This window comes from Poecile atricapillus, chromosome Z (genome assembly GCF_030490865.1).
Source record: "Poecile atricapillus isolate bPoeAtr1 chromosome Z, bPoeAtr1.hap1, whole genome shotgun sequence".
In the NCBI taxonomy this organism is placed as follows: Eukaryota; Metazoa; Chordata; class Aves; order Passeriformes; family Paridae; genus Poecile; species Poecile atricapillus.
The window spans coordinates 47738106-47756110 of record NC_081289.1 but is presented as its reverse complement, the minus strand read 5'-3'; the positions used below and the strand labels follow the sequence as shown (position 1 = coordinate 47756110).

The 18005-nt window shown below is 39.3% G+C and overlaps 1 protein-coding gene across 2 annotated transcripts in view; it reads left to right on the top strand.

Annotated features, from left to right (window-relative positions):
- The window catches only part of LOC131573001 (PDZ domain-containing RING finger protein 4-like), a 240714-nt gene that overhangs the window by 118910 nt on the left and 103799 nt on the right, over window positions 1–18005 (top strand). Inside the window, exon 1 of one of the 2 annotated variants that reach the window (XM_058826496.1) lies at window positions 16933–17001. The exons of the other annotated variant lie outside the window; for it this stretch is intronic. Coding sequence (XP_058682479.1) covers window positions 16933–17001 — 69 coding nt within the window. Of the gene's footprint in view, window positions 1–16932; window positions 17002–18005 lie in introns of those variants that run through there. 2 annotated transcript variants of the gene reach the window in all.

Genomic DNA, 18005 nt, shown 5'->3' with positions numbered 1-18005 from the left:
GTTACCAACCTGGGCAGCAAAACCCAGGCACATGAACCTTTCTGGCTGAGGCTTTATGGTATTTTGCTGCAACCAGCCAGAGCTTTTCATGCCATTCTTCAGTAATTCCCTCTCCTGTCATTGTCATTCTGGAAAACAGACTTAAATTAACGAATTAAAAGGTCGGTGAGCCCATTTAGCTGAAATAACCTGTTATTGCATGCAAATTTGGATTTGTAAAACAGCTATTTTTTGGGAGTCAGAAGCTCAAAAGAGAGGCATTTTCTGAAATGATCAGAAAGTTTGAGATAGAAATATGATATATAGATATAAATATGAGAGCACTTGGAGAAGGTGGGTAGCTGGGTTTTATATTAAAGCATTCAGACATTGTCCTACTAGTAGAAAAAGGACCCAAAAAAACCCCCAAGCAGACAAAGAGTCATGGCTGGCAGATGAAGAAATAATTTACTTTTAACTGTGCAAGGCAATGGCTGATTTGTGAGCATGATTCCTCCTAGGTTTTCAGTTATGTGTCCTGATGCAGAACTTGTGTTGCCAGTGGATTCAGGACTGTCAGACTTAATACTTCATCTCAGGAGAATAGACATGATCTCAGGCAAAAGTGCAATGTCCCATCATGGGCAGGGTGCTCTCCTAGAGGACAAAAGGCTGGCAGCAATGCCATACCTTGGCTGGTATTGGAGCAGTCAACTGGAGGCACAGGCTGGGGATGCTGGATAAAACCAGGGAGGATAAGGTAGGAAGCAAGGAGCTCTTTTGTAGCTGAATTCTGAGCAAACACTTCTTTGTCATAAGCGCTGTCAAACAGCCTCGTTGCCACGGCAACATTGGCTGGATAACCCATTTGGGAAAATACTTGTAGGACCTAACATTCTATCATCTGTCATTCAATAATTTCATGTTCATAATAACTAGGAAATCGATGGCCATCCTCGGAGACAGTTTGCTGAAAGGGTGAGTGCTCCATGGCCAGCGCAGTCCAGGCTGCTCTCAGCTCACCGGGAGGCTCGCGCTGGCCGTGAAGCGTGGGGCTCATGTGGACCTGCTCAGAGATTGAGGTTTGTGATCTAATTAAACTATGCTGTTGACACCCATAAGAGAGGAGAAAATGGCAGATAAAGCAGTTCAAGTGGTGTGAGGAAACAAAGGTTTAGGTGGAATTAGCTTTTCATATTTTAAAATACCACGGAAAACTATGTACTCAAGTTATCACATGGCCAGTGTGAACAAATTCTGTAACTTAAAGGCATTTTTTTCTTATCTTGGCTTTCTAATTAAACTGCTTATCATCATAAAGGCTGTGTTACCTTTATGTTACGTATTGAATATAAAGCAATCACGGAATAGTAATTAAAATTCTTAAACATGCACCCATTGACTTTACATACAATTAGTTTGCAGCAGTGTGCCATTCATTAATAACACAAGTTTTCAGAACTGAGACCTTGGTTGGCTTTGCAGGGAAAGATGTGTTTAGTAATTATTTTGGCAGTGTTTATCTGTTTTGAAAAAATGTGCTAATATGTATCTCTGGAAAGTAATTCTGGAAATAAAAAAAATACCTTAAATTGAAGCTTACGAAGAGAGGGTAAGCCCTTGCTGATAGGAGTATTACAGACTTGAATAAAAGGTAATTCTTATCACTCTATTAACAGTATTTGAAGGATTCTCAGTCTCAGAATTCACAACAGGAGTTTCCTTTTCCTTTTAAAAATTCTTTTGGAGCAGAAAGATAAGGTGGCTCTTTTCCAGCTGACTGTTTCAGCACGTCTGTGGTTCAATTAGCACACAGTGCAGGACAGATGCGTGCAGGGCCACAGGCCGGAGCTTTGGGTAGTTTGTGCTGGGGAATGTGGTGAATAATCAGGTCAATTTTTATGGGTTTCTGCAAAAGCACGTGCTTTTTGAAGGGAGATTTGTGGTTCATTTTGCAAATGTTGTACTTGGTAATTATGTGAAGTGATACCTTAGGTATTAGTATGGGAAATGAGAAGGCAAACCACCCTTCTCCTTTTGCACCCAGAGGTCGAACTGCAAGTACTCAGGGTGGTGACTCCAAACGCTTCATTATTTGATGCCCTACTATGATTTCTTGAGGTAAGCACTTGCTCTCAGCGTTTGAGGACTTGTTTGATTACAGCACATTCAGTTACAGGCTCACCGTGTGTTCTCCATGAAAACATTTCCAGTTGTTCAAGTCATCAGAAATACCTGCAGGTGCTAATCCTCAGGCTCTGAGTTGTGCTAGTTAAGTCTCTAAAATCATCCGTTTGTTGTTTAAGTTTAGATTGGCTTGTATTCCAGTGATCTGTCAGGTTTAGAAAAAAATTTCCTGGAATAGATCTGTTTGGAAGAAGAGGCCTGTTTCTTTCATGTTCTCCAATGTACTGGGTTCAGAGAAGAGAGAGGTTCAGGAGGTTGCTGCTCACTACAGATCTGTTGAAAAACTCAGAACTCAGTTTTAGCAGAGGGGGAGGCAAGATTTCATTGTGAGGGACCTGATGAAGAAGGAATCCCTGAAGGAAACAGATTTATCGACGTATAGGAATGAGATCCTACAAGTCTGACATAGGAAAAAAAGAGAATATTTATGCTCAAGTTAAAGAGCTTCATAAAGAGCAGAAGAAAGAAGCGAGGGGAAGAATGTTACATTCCTCTTTTTTAAAAAAATCAAGTAAAGAGGAGTTAAAAAAAGAAGTTAAGAAAGTTAAGGTACGGGCTATGGAAGCAGGGACAATGATAGGAAAGAGTGACAGATAAGGTTTTAATGTCTGAGTCTCTGGTGGTGAAGGTGAGCACCTTAAATAGGAAGTGATTAAAAATATATTATCTCAGCAAAACTGCTCAATATTGAAATATTCAATCAACAGCTGGCAGGATTGACAATAGCCAAGCTGTGATGTGGTTCAACCTTTCTTTGACTTCATATGGAAAAACAATCTAGTCTGTATTGAGAAGGCATTAAAGGAGTCAGCAAAAGCCCCACCATTGAATAGAAATGAGACGCTGCCCTTGAGAAAAGTACATCCAGACAGCAAGCTAAGAAAGAGTAAGAGCAGATGGCTGGAGAGGAAACAAGTAGGTGCTTGAAGTGGTAGAAGTAACTTTTCACACCAGGTTCAAATAGGAATCCTTCTAGACATCAGTTTTTATATAAGTAATCTTCTCCCCTATGTGGCAGGATGATGTAGCCTTATTTCTTTGTGAGCATCTGCTGGGTGCCTCCAGTGCGGGAACTGCCAGGGCAATGCTCCCACAGCCTCAGCCATTACCTCCCTTCACACCTGGGCATTTGACATGGGAAAAGCTGGCTTGTGTGGACAAATGAACGTGTTCTTCTGTGTTACTAGCTGGGAGCTTTTATTCAGATTATTAAAGTAATGTAGGGAAGCATCAAGAAAATTAATTTATTTGCCTTTCTGAAAGGAATTGGCAGCTCCCATGACTCCCTATGGGGATTCTCGTATTTACTTTGTTTAGACTTAAAGGAGAGTGTTAGAGATATGGATGCATATAATATTTATTGGTTAGGTCTTGTGCTTTCCCCCAGCATTTGTCAGTTACTGCTATTTTCTGTCACCCTCTGGAAGATGGAAAGGAAAAGAATTTCAAGAGTGCCAAGGGAATACGAACTGTGACTGCCTCTTCCATACTTAATGTGAGTGGATAAATACACATCAGTTTCCAGTGCTGGCACTCACTTTGGCTGTGCAAGTCCTCCTTCCCATTCCTTCTTCCCCTCCTCTCCTAATAGAAGAGGAAAGCCAGGAGGAAATTGTAACAAGACATTCCCTGTGTGTTGCAAAGGATAAATATTGCCTCCCCCGGTGCTGCTTTGATGAATCTGTGTTTAGTCAGAGGTTAGATGAGTAAAGGTTTCACTGGAGAGTGTGAAATAGCATTGATCAGACTGACTTCTAAAGCAGGGTGAATCAATTAAACCTGTGGCCCTGGTATTCTGGTTTATTTTTCCCTCTCCTCTCCTCTCCTCTCCTCTCCTCTCCTCTCCTCTCCTCTCCTCTCCTCTCCTCTCCTCTCCTCTCCTCTCCTCTCCTCTCCTCTCCTCTCCTCTCCTCTCCTCTCCTCTCCTCTCCTCTCCTCTCCTCTCCTCTCCTCTCCTCTCCTCTCCTCTCCTCTCCTCTCCTCTCCTCTCCTCTCCTCTCCTCTCCTCTCCTCTCCTCTCCTCTCCTCTCCTCTCCTCTCCTCTCCTCTCCTCTCCTCTCCTCTCCTCTCCTCTCCTCTCCTCTCCTCTCCTCTCCTCTCCTCTCCTCTCCTCTCCTCTCCTCTCCTCTCCTCTCCTCTCCTCTCCGAACCTCTCCTCTCCGAACCTCTCCTCTCCTCTCCTCTCCGAACCTCTCCGAACCTCTCCTCTCCTCTCCGAACCTCTCCTCTCCTCTCCTCTCCGAACCTCTCCTCTCCGAACCTCTCCGAACCTCTCCGAACCTCTCCTCTCCGAACCTCTCCGAACCTCTCCGAACCTCTCCGAACCTCTCCGAACCTCTCCGAACCTCTCCTCTCCGAACCTCTCCTCTCCTCTCCGAACCTCTCCTCTCCGAACCTCTCCTCTCCGAACCTCTCCTCTCCTCTCCGAACCTCTCCTCAGTAGAGAAGAGCTGGAAAGGAGCAGTACATGATGAACAAAATCTGTGCACAGCACGAGGGAACTGTTTGGAGTCATGAATGGATGAATTGGGAGATAAAAGCAGAGCTGTGGCAAGGCATGGAATTCATGTGGGGAGTAGGAAAAAGGAAATATGGAGCAGAATATGCAAAATTAAAATCTCACCATACATTAAAGGAAGGAAAGGGAACAGTGTGATAAAATTGCATAGGTTTGTGTTGCAGGCTGGAAGCTGATATGAATTTTATGTGTTCATTGCAGCTTATTGTAGGAGCTCCCCTCAAAGAGTTTGTCATTCAAGGTCGGATTTAATATTATACTGGTTTTGTTTCTTTGCAATGTATATAAAAATCTCAAAATGGTTTTGTTATCCCAAACAGCTCATTAGATGCCATCCTCTGGTGTGTGTGCCATCACCTGCCTGGTGCTGGGCAGCTGCCTCACTATGGGGTTTCCTGGTATTTTTTACACTGGTGCTAAATTTTGAAAATTATTTGTCATATTTCAGTGTCACGAGTTGCTAGATTTGTTCATTATAAAATTATCACATTATAAAATGGTGATAGCTTTACTTGATTTTATGAGGTACTTTGATACCTCTGTATGAAAAACTCAATGTGAAACTTGACTGCTGTTGTTATGTAAGAAATTTTACTGCCTGGGTTCTTTTGGTACAAGTTAAATTTAATTATTTTTAGATCACCTCTTTTAATTGTGTAGAATTGTTTGCTCTTCTTCTTGTACCTGAAGGAATGAAAAGTATTTTCAAGCAGAAAATAGACCTTTATATATATATCTTTACCTACAGTACAGAGAGGGTTTAAACAAACTTGCTGAGGATGGCAGTTTTTCAAGATCTTTGCTTCTCATTCTTATTTTATCACTTGCCATTAGGAAAGCGCTGTTCAGAAAAGCACCTAAATGGTTCATTTTTTTCAGTTGAATTGTAACCTTTTACAAAATGCTTATACAATGAACTACAGTAACCAGTAGAAAGATAACACAAGTGCCTTTACAGTCCTTCCTAGACATACTAAAACTTGAACATTTCCCATGGTGATTTTGATCTGGTCATAGCTGGGTCTGCTGGTGATCAATATATGTATGTTATAACTTAAAAGAAAAAAGACACTGTAATCACAGAAATTAGCAGCTAAATAGAGTTTTTGATCATTTGACACATCCTCTGAGGTCAATGTTTGCTCATAAACAGCATTGTTTATGAGTTTTGTTAAGAAAGCTAGGAGAAGCTAATGTAATTTGAATTTCTGGTGGATTTCTGGGAGAAGTAAGGAGTGGAGCTGTCAGCTGGCTTACTGCATAAGATTTGTATTTTTTTGAAGCAAGGGTGATGTAGGTTCTGAACACCTTGTGTCAGGAATATATTCTCTCCAGTGTTTTGGTCTCTGTGCAGGAGAGCTCTTGGTGCATTGTCATGTCTTGTTAACAGAAATAGCTGTACTAGATAGCTTTACTAAATTCTCACTGGGGTTTATTCCATTTCTTTAGATGTATCCCTAATTTTCTGCTTTAGTACTTCCAAACTCAATTTTGGATGAGAAGTGTGCTGAAATCACATTGGTTTGGGGTTTTCCCCTACAATTTTATTTTCAACCGAAAGTGGGAATGTTTCTGAAAAAACCTCAGTTCTTACATGGCAACCCATTTCTGAGGAATGTATAACATCCAGAACTTTTGGTAGCTAAAACACTTAAATTTCTGTTCACATCTGTAGTTTGAGACAGGACTCTCTTTTCCCTGAGCTGACAATGTTGTTGCTCACTGCATGAGTTTCCTAATTTATTTGGCCATCACTAAGGGCTCCCTAAAGCATTACAATAAATCCCCAACACATCTGCTGAAGGGGCAAATAACAACCTTAGGGCTTCTGGCTGGTGACTCCAGTGACAGGGTGAGGTCACTCTGAAGGCAGTAACTTTTGAAGGAGACCACAGTGGGACAGATATGCAGATAATGTTTAACTACAGATTTTTTTTTTTTTGTCTTTGGCTAGAAGTCATTGACTCAGAAAACTTGTGATTGAGATGCTGGGGAAGGAAAAACATTGCTTGCCATAGCAACCTTAACATCCCCTTACAGTATGTGTGTCAGTTGTGCTAGGGCTAATTTATCATGTAAAGTGTATGCTATGTATGTCACATTTTACTGCCTGTTCATTTGTTTTGATAATCAAGATCTTGACAGATTTGTCGCACATGGTAGGATTTATAGTAAGGATTTTCTTATCACTGAATTAAGTTGATACATATAATCCTAGTGTCCTGCACAAGAACTGAATAGAAATGAAACATATTCAGAGTAGATGCAAAGGTCTTGCAGAAAAAGCACTCACCCTTTCCTAATCCTCGATTTTTTTCCCTTTTTTTTCCTTTCTTTTCATGTGATTTGTTTCACATCTTTGCAGGAGGAGTCATAGAGAAGAGAATAGGCATTGACTTTGAGAAGGTTAAATATTTCCTCTTTTATTAAAAGATCTTTCTGTTTTATAAGATACAAAGTTTAATTCTGTAAAAAAACACAAGTGAGTTTTGGAAATACACTGATTTTACCTCCGGCGTGAGCACTCACATACGTGCTGCCTAGTTTGATAAGTTAATTCTTTTTTCAGAGATGTTACTTCCTCCCCTGTAGTAAATGAAAGTGTCTCATTCTCCTCTCTGAAGACAAGTTGAAAATGTGGGGTCTGACTTAATATAGGCAAATACAAATGTGAACAGATTTAGCCACTGGGGCTGCCCACCTGGCCTGAGGCCCCTTGTTTTTCCTTTGAAATACATGGTTCAGTAGTACAGAAATTGGCTCTAGAGTATATGATATTACATTTCTCCATTTCTATATTGCAGCAGGCTGCTTTAGTCTGGGCAGGCAAGTTGGTAGGTGTGGGGACTCAGGGAAGGCATGTGCCTTCCTGTGAGCATCTTTAAACGCTTACAAGCACAAGACCTGCCTTACTGAGGGAGCTGAGAAAGACTGTACAAGTGGTTTTGAACCTTTTGAGGCAGAGAATTCCAAACAGTGTCTCCTAAAATATCTATCCTGCAAATATATATTTTTATTTTATGATTTTTAAGAAATAGCATTTTTTGCTGTTGGTAATGTATGAGGGTACTGAGGGTGCTTACTGCACTGTTGGACAAAGCATGGTGGGTATTTCCTAGTAAGGAAAGTTGAGAGAAACTGCAGAATCACAGAATGCTTTGGGTTGGAAGAGATCCTTAAAGATAATGCTTTTCCCAGCACTAGTACTGGAGAGCATCAGTAGATAATTACAAAGCAAAGATCCCTGGAACAGGAGATTTTTGTTTCATTTTCCACCACATTTCTCTGGTCTAAACTCTGCTTTATTTTTATGTATGACTGATATTGACACCAAAATACATTATGGAGCTTGGGCATGTATTTCAAGAAGGGCATATTTTGAAATGCAAAACTGAAAACGTCTGAGAGAACGTTTTCACTGTGTAAAAGTTTAATTGGGACGGACTTTAATCTCAGATGAATTGCACTGGTATTGCTACTATTTCCTCAATTGATAGTTCCTGTTGAGGAAGGGTGCTAAGCGGCTCTTCACAGCATGGTGATGGTTTTTGTCTGCTTCTGTCTTGGCAAAATGAATGAGACCATTGCCTCTATAATTCTGGCTTCCCACCTGAGGGTTTCTATTAAGTGATCTTGATGTTTGTATTGTTTCATATGTTTTTTATGCTAAATACAAGTGCTTCACTGTAATTTGCACCATTCTTTAACTGTAATGTGATTGAATTCTTTCCCTCCACTTTATATTCTCCTTTGGCTATCTTAGGAAGCTATGTTCGAAAAGAGTTTTTAATGCCCCTGTCCAGAGGGCTCAGACAATCCAGGAGTCCTGGCAAGCTGCAGTAAGGCTGAAGCACAGCACAGGGGTGGCAGCAGCTGAGCAGAGGCTGGGTGGCAGTGGTGTCCCTGTGGCCAGGCAGCAAGGGCTGTGTGGGCACCCCCCCCTGCAAACCACTGATGTGTGACAAATCTCCCCTCTGAAGCTGACAAGATCTTCATTTTGGCTGTTCTATTCTAGAGAAAAGGAGAGGGGTTCAGAATCTGAAAAGTTGTTCAGAGATAAAGCAGGATTTGCTATGCTAATTTCTTTTCCACAAGACATCAAAACAGAAGGAAAAGAGGCATCAAATCAACCAGATTTCATTTGTATCCATCCATGAAGGTCTGCAGGAGTTTTTTTACATTTTCTGCATTTTTCTTCCTAACTCCTTATACCTGAGTTCATAGCTGACAATACTGATTGTTGATGGGTGAGTGTTGCAGGGTTTGGCAGGGCACACTGGCAAGGCTGAGCTCTGGTGTGCTGCGGGGCTCGGGGCACCCTGACACGGGTGGGCTGGCTGGCACGGGGCCAGGACCAGGCTTGTACCCAGGCAGCCTGCCAGGTTAGCATCCAGCAGAAAGACCCCTGCACTTCCCTGACAGCTGCCACAGTAACCAAACACCAGCAATTTTCAGGGAAAGACACATCTAATAACATTAATTTTCATCTAGAGCAGAAGGTAAGGTAACTAAAGCCAGGTTGATTGGGCTTTGCCGGGACATTTACCTAATGATCCTAGAAAGCAGCTGCACTGGCAGTGATTTTAAGCTTTAGAAAGCCCAAAGAGGGTACAAAGTAAACCTTTGATGCTGTGGGGATTTTAAAGAGGAAGCTGCATTCGTTTTAAATCATTACAAAGCATTTGCTGATGGCAACAGAATTAATGGTGCTTTTATGGTGGTCAGTGACTATCAACAAACAGAGTTGGCTGTAGTTCAAATTACTATTTTAGATCAAACTAGCCAGTCTAAACCAAACCCAGCTAGTCTGACTAGCTGACAGACGTGGGAGTAATGTGGGCAGTTCCTCCTGCAGCATTATGTGGTGTACTCCTGCATCCATCATTCTGTCAAGTGTGTGTTGGAAGCCAGGTTTAACATCCTATCACATTCACCACCTAATACCGTCTTTAGGGTGATGAAGTCATGATTAGTTACACACAAGCATCCAAATCCCCTCTGTCTAACTCCTTCTTTAGAGACATAGCTCGTATCTGTGTTACAAAATAATTTTTTACTATAGTAATGTTAACTTCTGACAGCTGTATTACAACATCTTTATATTTTGGTAGAGGAGAAAAGCAGCTGCTTTTATGGCCTGATTCAATACAGCTCTTCTTTTTAGCTTCAATACCATGAAAATCCATTCAAGGCTATGAAAACTTCCCTAACCCTGGTTTTTCTAAGGCACAGTAGGCCATTTATATGGGACAAGACAGAATTATCTATTTTACTGCTGTATCCCTTGACAGTTTTTCCAGACTGTCACCTGTATGAGCTTTGAAAGTGAGCAGTGGCATGTCCGTGTTGGTAAATGGGTCTCTGTACTGGTTGTGTGATATTCATGACAAACTGTTCTCAGCATCTTCACTTTTTAAATATTCGGGTGTACCAAAATTACTCTTGTAGATTTATTGAGCTAATGGCACTTACACTCAAAGGGCCTTTCAGTAAGAGACTTTCTCAAGTCATGAGTAATTTTTCATTTTGTACTTCCATACTGATTAGCAGTATGAAACTTAAAACTTTTAATTGAGAAACTACACAAGATATGTTAATTATATTTGAGTGCTGGAGACTGCAAGGGTGGCCTCAGCAGATCTTGGATGGGTGTAACAGGCCTCCATAATACATTATTTGAAAAGCTCTGTGAAGCCTTAAAAGGCTTATTGAATTGATGCCTTTGCAAGGCTGGTGTTACTTTATAAGAATGTAAAAAGGAAGAGCTTTTCTAATGAAGTGGGTATCAGAGGAAAGAACAGAGCCAAGGAGTTCCTTACCACTGCTCTTGTCCTCTGAACCAGTCCCTGCAGCTTCAGAACTTGAATTAATTTTGTACTGTGAGTTCAGTTTCTCATTGAGGCTTTTCATTGATATTTGGCGTTGTTTGATCTGGGCCTGAACTTGGTCTTTTTTTTTTTAAATGGTCTTTATTTTTTTCTCACGCAGGCCAAAAAAAGTCATATATAATCCTCAGCTGTTGGGAAAAATCTTTTTTATTTATTAATTTTTTTAATAAATTTTGAAACAGATGTAGCTTGAAAAGCTTTGAAACTGATTAGGACAATAATAAAATGTAATTTTATAGATGTGTTTGAAGTTCAGAGTCATTATGGGATCATTACGCTGTTGGACTCTGTTGTATTAGCAGCTAACGTTAGCTAAGGAACTTTCAGTTGAAGAGATATTCTAGCTTTTTGTGCAAGAACTGGTAAATTTTGAGCATTAAAATTGAAAAAGTAAAGAGATCATGTTGCCAGTATTAGATTTCTGAAGAGGAGAATAATAAACACAGGCAAGCTATCATCAAGGGGCTGCATGGAGGGAAATCTCAGAGCTGTTCTATCTCTCATAGCTCCCAGGAGTCGGTGAATTATGGGCTTCCTAAGAAGGTAGATGACTACTGAGCAGTTATCTGTTGCAGAATTTTCTAATACCTTTTCTGAACTCTTTTCTGTTTTTTGCTTCCTTTGAGGTTCAGTAATGCATTCCACTGTCAAATTTATTGGAAAAAAAAATACAGACTTTCTTTAGTTGTTTTAAATGTATCATCTTATTATTTCATTGTGTAATGTGGCAAGGAATTTGTTCTGTATCAGGAGAATGCATATAAAGACAGAAGGTGCAGGGAAAGTGAACTATTATCTGTTTTTCTCATTTGTGCTTCACAGCTCTTCCATTTTCTTTAAATGATTTAGAGATGGAAAGACCAGGACTGCTGACTGTATGGATAAAATATGGATATTTCTGGTGTTTGTGCAGTTTCAGTAGTTCCTGCTCCATTGTTAGTCTTTTCCTCAGGCAATTCAAGGAAACTATCCACAACTCCAAATCTATTTTCTGAGTAGATATAGTTACTTTAGAGACCATGACTGAATATTTTAGTAGTGTTCCCTTAATGTTTATTGACATGTGACTTCACATCTAAATTTATCTATAATCAGAGTTTTTTACCCACAAATTTGTTCATACACTTTAGGTTTGACTATCCTGATTAATTCTTTTTTACTTTAAATCATTTCAAGCTTATATATGAGTAATTCTACTCTGTGTATTCCATAGCGTTAAAACTCTCCAGTCAGTTAAGAGCCATCAGCATGGTTTCACATGATCGTATGGTTTAAAAAAAGTGAAGTTGTGTGAGATGGTTTCCTTATAACTAACTAATGAGATATAGAAATTAAGAGAAAGTCACAGTCCTTCCAGAAGATGTTAACCAAGTCCTGACTCCAACCTTTATGTATTCCTAAGGCCTTAAAATTCAGTATTAGGCATCATTTGATTTTATGCAACTGTTTCCTAATTATTTAAGCACCAGTTTAAGGGGGATAAGGAAGCCACTCAGAGTTAAAACCATGGGGAAAAGCATCCTGGACGACACTTTGAGAAAGAAATGAGAAAAAAGTCTCTGAGCAGCCTGAAGTTTGGCTAGCAAATGTGGTAAAGGAATTGTACTTTTCCCAAAGAATGCTAGCCGGCTCATTCACATTGTATTGATAGATAAATGGGTTAAAACAGGAGGGTTATTTTTTTTTTTCCTGTATAGAACAAAAAGAACAAGTAGAACTTGCATTCTAAGCAATCATGGCAGAGAGGATTCATCATGTGCTTCCTTTCCATTTCCCTTTAGACAGGTATTTGCATTTTGGACAAGGAATCCCATAAATCCCATAGGATCCCACAGATCCCATGTCAATTTAATCATGGATGGGAAAGACAATCAATAGATATCAATAGACTGGACTTGTGTAATATGATGTTATGGGTGCTCTCTGCCTTCCAGGGGGCATTTGAGCCCAATGGAAAATTCTGCTTATGGAGCCCATTTGATTTACAGTCAGGCAGGTCTAGTCCTCAGAGAAATTACAGTCCTCCTGGGAAATACAGAACATAGGAATTCCATGTCCTGCCTCTTCTCTTGCCACCTTTAATTTTGCTGTGACTTTGACCAGTGCATGAAATCTTGGTAGCTGTGGTAAAGAATATGAGATTAAGCAAATATCTTTCCTAAATTAATGTTCCAGAGAGTATTGCATTTTGTCATGGACACAAATTCTTAGTTTTAGTGTTCATGCATTTTTAATTATGCTCTGATGACTGCAGAAAACACACAGTGCTTTTGTAAGACATTTGAGTGAGACTTTCATGTATCTACCTTTTAGGGATTGTGGTAAGATTTTCTAGTCTATTATATTTGCAAAAATCCATTTTATCAAAGCCTAAGCCCATTTAAATGACTTTGTACTTCCATGGTTTTCACCTTTGTTTAGCCTACTGGTTAATACATACAATATGTTATTTTAGAGTTCAAGCTGGCTAGGTTATATGCAAATTCTGAGTCTTAGGTTATATTTACTGAAGGTTTTAAAGTTTTTCTCTGCAATCATAGGTCTGGAAGATTCCTTGTTTTTCTAATATGCAAACTGACTGATGCAGATCACCTGATTCCAGCAGCTGAGGCTTTATGAAAAACATTAAATATCCCAATGGACTAAAAGATCTTCCCAGATTGAGGTTAAACTTTATGAGTTCAAGCCTTTGCTCAGAACACTGGGGATATGCTAAAGCTTTCTCCAGCTCCATTTTTCTTATGATACTTCTGTTTTACAGCTATGCAGCCCTTAGACTATAAATTGCATTGCCATCTGTTTTGTGAGCCAGATTTCTGGGAATTCCTCAAAATTTATATAGTAAATGCTGTGGGGTTGGTACATCAGGAGGACAGTGTGAATTCAAGGGCTTGCAAAGAAAACTTGGAATTCCACATATGCTTCACTGAGTTTGGACCAACAGCTTCACTCTCCTCACGTAAAATGAATGTTATATTTTACTCTGTGTCTTTTAGCTGTGTGATAAAGAAGATATAAACGAGTGAGTGGTCTTTAATTTGCAGTGTCATTGTCTTGAATTTTTTGCAATGATACATTTTCAAGCATGGGTGCTTATAATTAGACATTGCTGTACCTCAGTGAGGTGACTATATACCAAATGTAAGTCATCTCCTAGATACTTAAAATTAATTAGGGGACCTAAGCAACGGCATGTTGTTTGAAAATGTTGACATTTTTTGTTGTAACTCTCTTAAAATGAAACTCTGTTTGCATTATTGATTGCTGATTTGACTGTTAATTATGATATTAATTTTTATGGTAATTTTAAATTGTAGGCAATGATCATAAAGAACTCCACAATTAAGAAAAGCAATTGAAATATTATGTTATTGAAATATCTATTAATTACATATAAAATAAAAGTAACCTGATTATGTTTTTTTACCTTTTTGATCCCTTTAGCTACAAAAAGTTGGAGGGCAATAACGATGAGGAAGAGGGAAAGTAAGAAATTGCTTTCTTAGCAATGTCAAATTCAAATTGGCCAAAGCACATCACATACTTCTTTTTAGTTAATAGTTCCACCAAGTTTTGCCTTGAATGCCATTCTATGCTGCACATAGTATTTTGACAACATGTAAGATCAAATTTGCATATTTAGATGGAGCTCAGGAACCTGGAAATACACCTTTTCTTCTCTAATAAATCTATTCAGCCCTTCAGACTGTGTCCATTAGTGGCTGCAGAAGCAGAAGACAGAACCTTTTTACTCTGTGTGAGCAGAAGACAGGCACTTGATCAATTAATGGAGAAGCTTATGTTGTCTCCAGAGAAGTAAACAAAACCAGAGAAAGAACAAAATAAAATAGACGCTGTAAGGGGAAACTGCTGAAAGCTTAACTGTATCTTTCCTTTGCTTATTTTGTCTATTGGTTTTTGTTGTTGTTTCTTGTGTATAACTGGAATCTTGTAATAATATGTCCTTTTTGCCTTGTTTTCTTAAGAACTAATTTTAAGAAACTATCAAAAATATAGCAGGGTAAATAGTATTTCCTTTCAATAATGTAGTTTAGCTTTCAAACTGTGTTATGTGTCAGAGGAAGAAGTTGCATGAGTGGAAGAAGAGAACACTTTCATCGAAAGATGGCATGGTTGTCCTTGCATGACTGTTGTCTTGTTCATTGATCTGACTTTCTTAAGTTCAAAATTTACACATCTGAGAATCTTTCTGCACCTCTCAATATATAAACCTTCAAAGATTGAGTTGATGTTTGCTGCATGGGTTTAAACCTCTCAGCATGAACAGCATTTCATGTGAGTGTGGAGGAGTAGAACAGAGGCTGATTCTTTCTAACAATGATGAACCTGCCTCCATGGTTCGTCTTTGAAATTCTTGGGCTTTGTAGGAAATTCATAACCAAACCTGCCTGCTCAGGTTCTTCCACCAAATGAAAATTAATTTTACTGTTCTGTTTTAGAACAGTGCTAGAAGCTGGTATGTGAAGAGCTTGCTCTATTATTGGTCATTATTTGATTCTTCCTGACTCCACACATTTATTAAAGGAGATGAAATTTAATTAAGATTTAGTCTCAACCTATTTGTAATTTACCTAGAGGTTCTAGCAAACTTTACTACTGTGCAGTGTGCAGCAGTGGTCCAGTTTTTCCTTTAGCTTTCTCTGCTTGGCTCTTATCCTGTGTATTAGGTAAAATTAGGGCCCAGGAAATTGGATTATTATATCCCAAGGGGCTGAACTGATAAGCAGCACATGATTGTTGATCTGCTTGCTCCCCAGTGTTGCTGGTGTTTGAGGTGCTGCTAGATGCAAAGCCAATTTCTTATCAATTAGTGCTCATTAGAATCATTTCCTGTTATTGATTTTAAATGTTTGACAAAGCACTTTTAGGAAACTGCACCCAAAAAAACCTAGTAGCGATACATGGCTTCTTAGTAAATGCAACTCTTTAGGGCCCAGTGTTAATCTTAACTGGTTTCATTGTTTTCCAAGTAATTATTTCTGCTTCGGATCCCACCTGCTATCCTCTCCAGATTAAAGATGTTTTGAAACAAGCACTTGATATAGTTCTTTATGAGAAAAGTTGCTGAGAAAGTATAGATTAAAAAAAATAAAAATAAACTTTTGCTTCTTCTATCCTGTTTTGTTATGACTTGGGCTTTTTATCTTGCATAACTATCATTGGATTATATGATGTACAGTACAGGAATTAATGTCAGCCTTGAGTTATATGTGATTTTCATTGGCCTTAATATTTAACTTGTGGGTTTAGTTTCATTTTAAATGCATCTTTTCCTTTCTACATGCATTGAGAATTGTGGCACTATTAAAATCTTATTTACAAATGGTAAAATTGGATATAAAGACACATTAAAATAATAGCGTTGATACCTGGGAGTCCGAGGGTGTGTGAGTTTCTGAGAAATTTGGCTTATAATAATATAATCTGTTATACATGCAAGAAAGTGACCCGAATGTGAGATTATTTAATAAACAGTAAAATGTGTGTCTATATGTAAAAAGCACCAGGTCAGGCACACTTGCATTTCCACATATCCTATGATGAATTGTTATGGAATTATGCCTTTTATGAGTACAGTGGAATTTTGGCTAAATTTGGCAGTGTCAGAGTTGGAGCTATCAGTATAGCAATTGGGGTTCATATTCTCTCCTTTCTGTTGTTTAAATTTTTAGCAACAACAGCTCAGGTTTCACAGGCACTCTCCTAAAATGCTTACAAATATTTTAAATCTATTCTGTGATCCCTGTTGCATAAGGTGGAGACCTAATATAAGACTTGACTTGTGCTTTTCCCACCTCCATTAATGAATTAGTCTCACAATTACTGTAAAAATTGAGACAAGTGTGAGTGAAATGCATGCAGCTTAGTCTCTCTAACCTTAATAAACAGAGTTGGTATTGACACAAGTGAATTTTGTTTAACCACAGTACATTTGCTTCTTAATTAGTGAATATTCATCTGTCATCAGCAGCAGCTATGACACCCCTCCCTGCTAACACGTTCTGTCATAAATAATCAATGAGACGCTATTAATATTCATGAGTGGGAATCTGTGTAGTCATGTGCACTGATGCAGAGACAGGGGGAGTGTTGCCATGAACTGAGTCGAAACTCTGTGTGTGTATACGTGAGTGTAAGATAGTTAGGGAAAGGGAAGAAGAGCATGCTGCCACGCACTGCCCTGCCTTGTGCATCCAGCTAACAGTGGCGTGCCTGTGTGTCGGGGCTGGAGTGACTGATGAAAAACAGTAGACAAGTCTGGAGGGTGATTCCCCGTCAGTGCATTTGCCTTTCAGTGCTGGGGAAATTAGAGGCTTTGCTCTTGTGTTGCTTATTAGGATGGGCTGCAATCTGTGCACTTTTCAGAAGAGAGAGGAACACTACAAACTGCTCTATGAAGTTTCACAGGTGAGTGCAGAGGATATTACCAGCATCTCCAGAGTAAAAAATGTGTGTGCTTTACAGACAGTAAGTAGAGATGCTTTTGTTTTGCTTTGCCTTTTTCCTTTCCTTTGCAAAATTGCTAGTGAGATTGTTTGGGGGGAGGTTGGTAATTATTAGTATTTTGGGTGCCTGTTGTTTTCTGCTCGTATGCCACTCCCCCTTCAGATGACTTCCTGTGGGATTCTTTTAACATTTTTGTGCATCTTCTGCCAAGATGTCAGTCATATAGCAGCAGTCTTGTTGAACCATATCGGTGGTGTTTTAAGGGAGCCCTTGGCTTGGGTAATAAGGCTGATTTCAGATAAATTGCACTGCTGCCTCTGAAAGCCTTAGGTCTGTGATCTCAGGTATTTTTAAGTTAAGGAACAAAGTTTTTATGGCATGTCTGTTCTGGCTGAGAAGCATGTTATATTTTCAGATTAATGAATTAAAATTGAAATAATTCTGAAACATGTTGTCACCTTTAAACAGGTACTGAGCACAACAGGGTTCCATGGGTGAGATATGCTGCCTGTTAGTTCATTGTGTGTGTGTGTCATTTCTGTATACTACTAGACAAAGATCATAATCCCATTTAGGTATTTTGGTGTCTCTTTCAGCATCCTAACAGTGTAGTGCATAGCAGAGTAGCAGTCTGCTGCTGCTGTGTTCCCAGCTCCCTCAGAATAAGATGAGAAAAGACAAAACAAGTACTTCCCCATAACAGCCCATAATTTTTGCTCGGATCCTATTGAATCAGTATTTGATTTGCAGCTTTTTGTTTGTTTTTTTCCTCTTGGCATACCAGACTCTCGCATACTAAAGTTTAGTGCCTTTCAGCATCTGTTCTCTCCCTCTCTATAATTTGTTCTGGCTCTGACACATTGCCATTGATAGAGGCTGAACACTGGCAGTTTTGGACTGCACTGCTGCTGACAGGCAGTGCAGGGGGGAAAAAGCAGCTTAGAATGTTGGTGGTCTATTGGCAC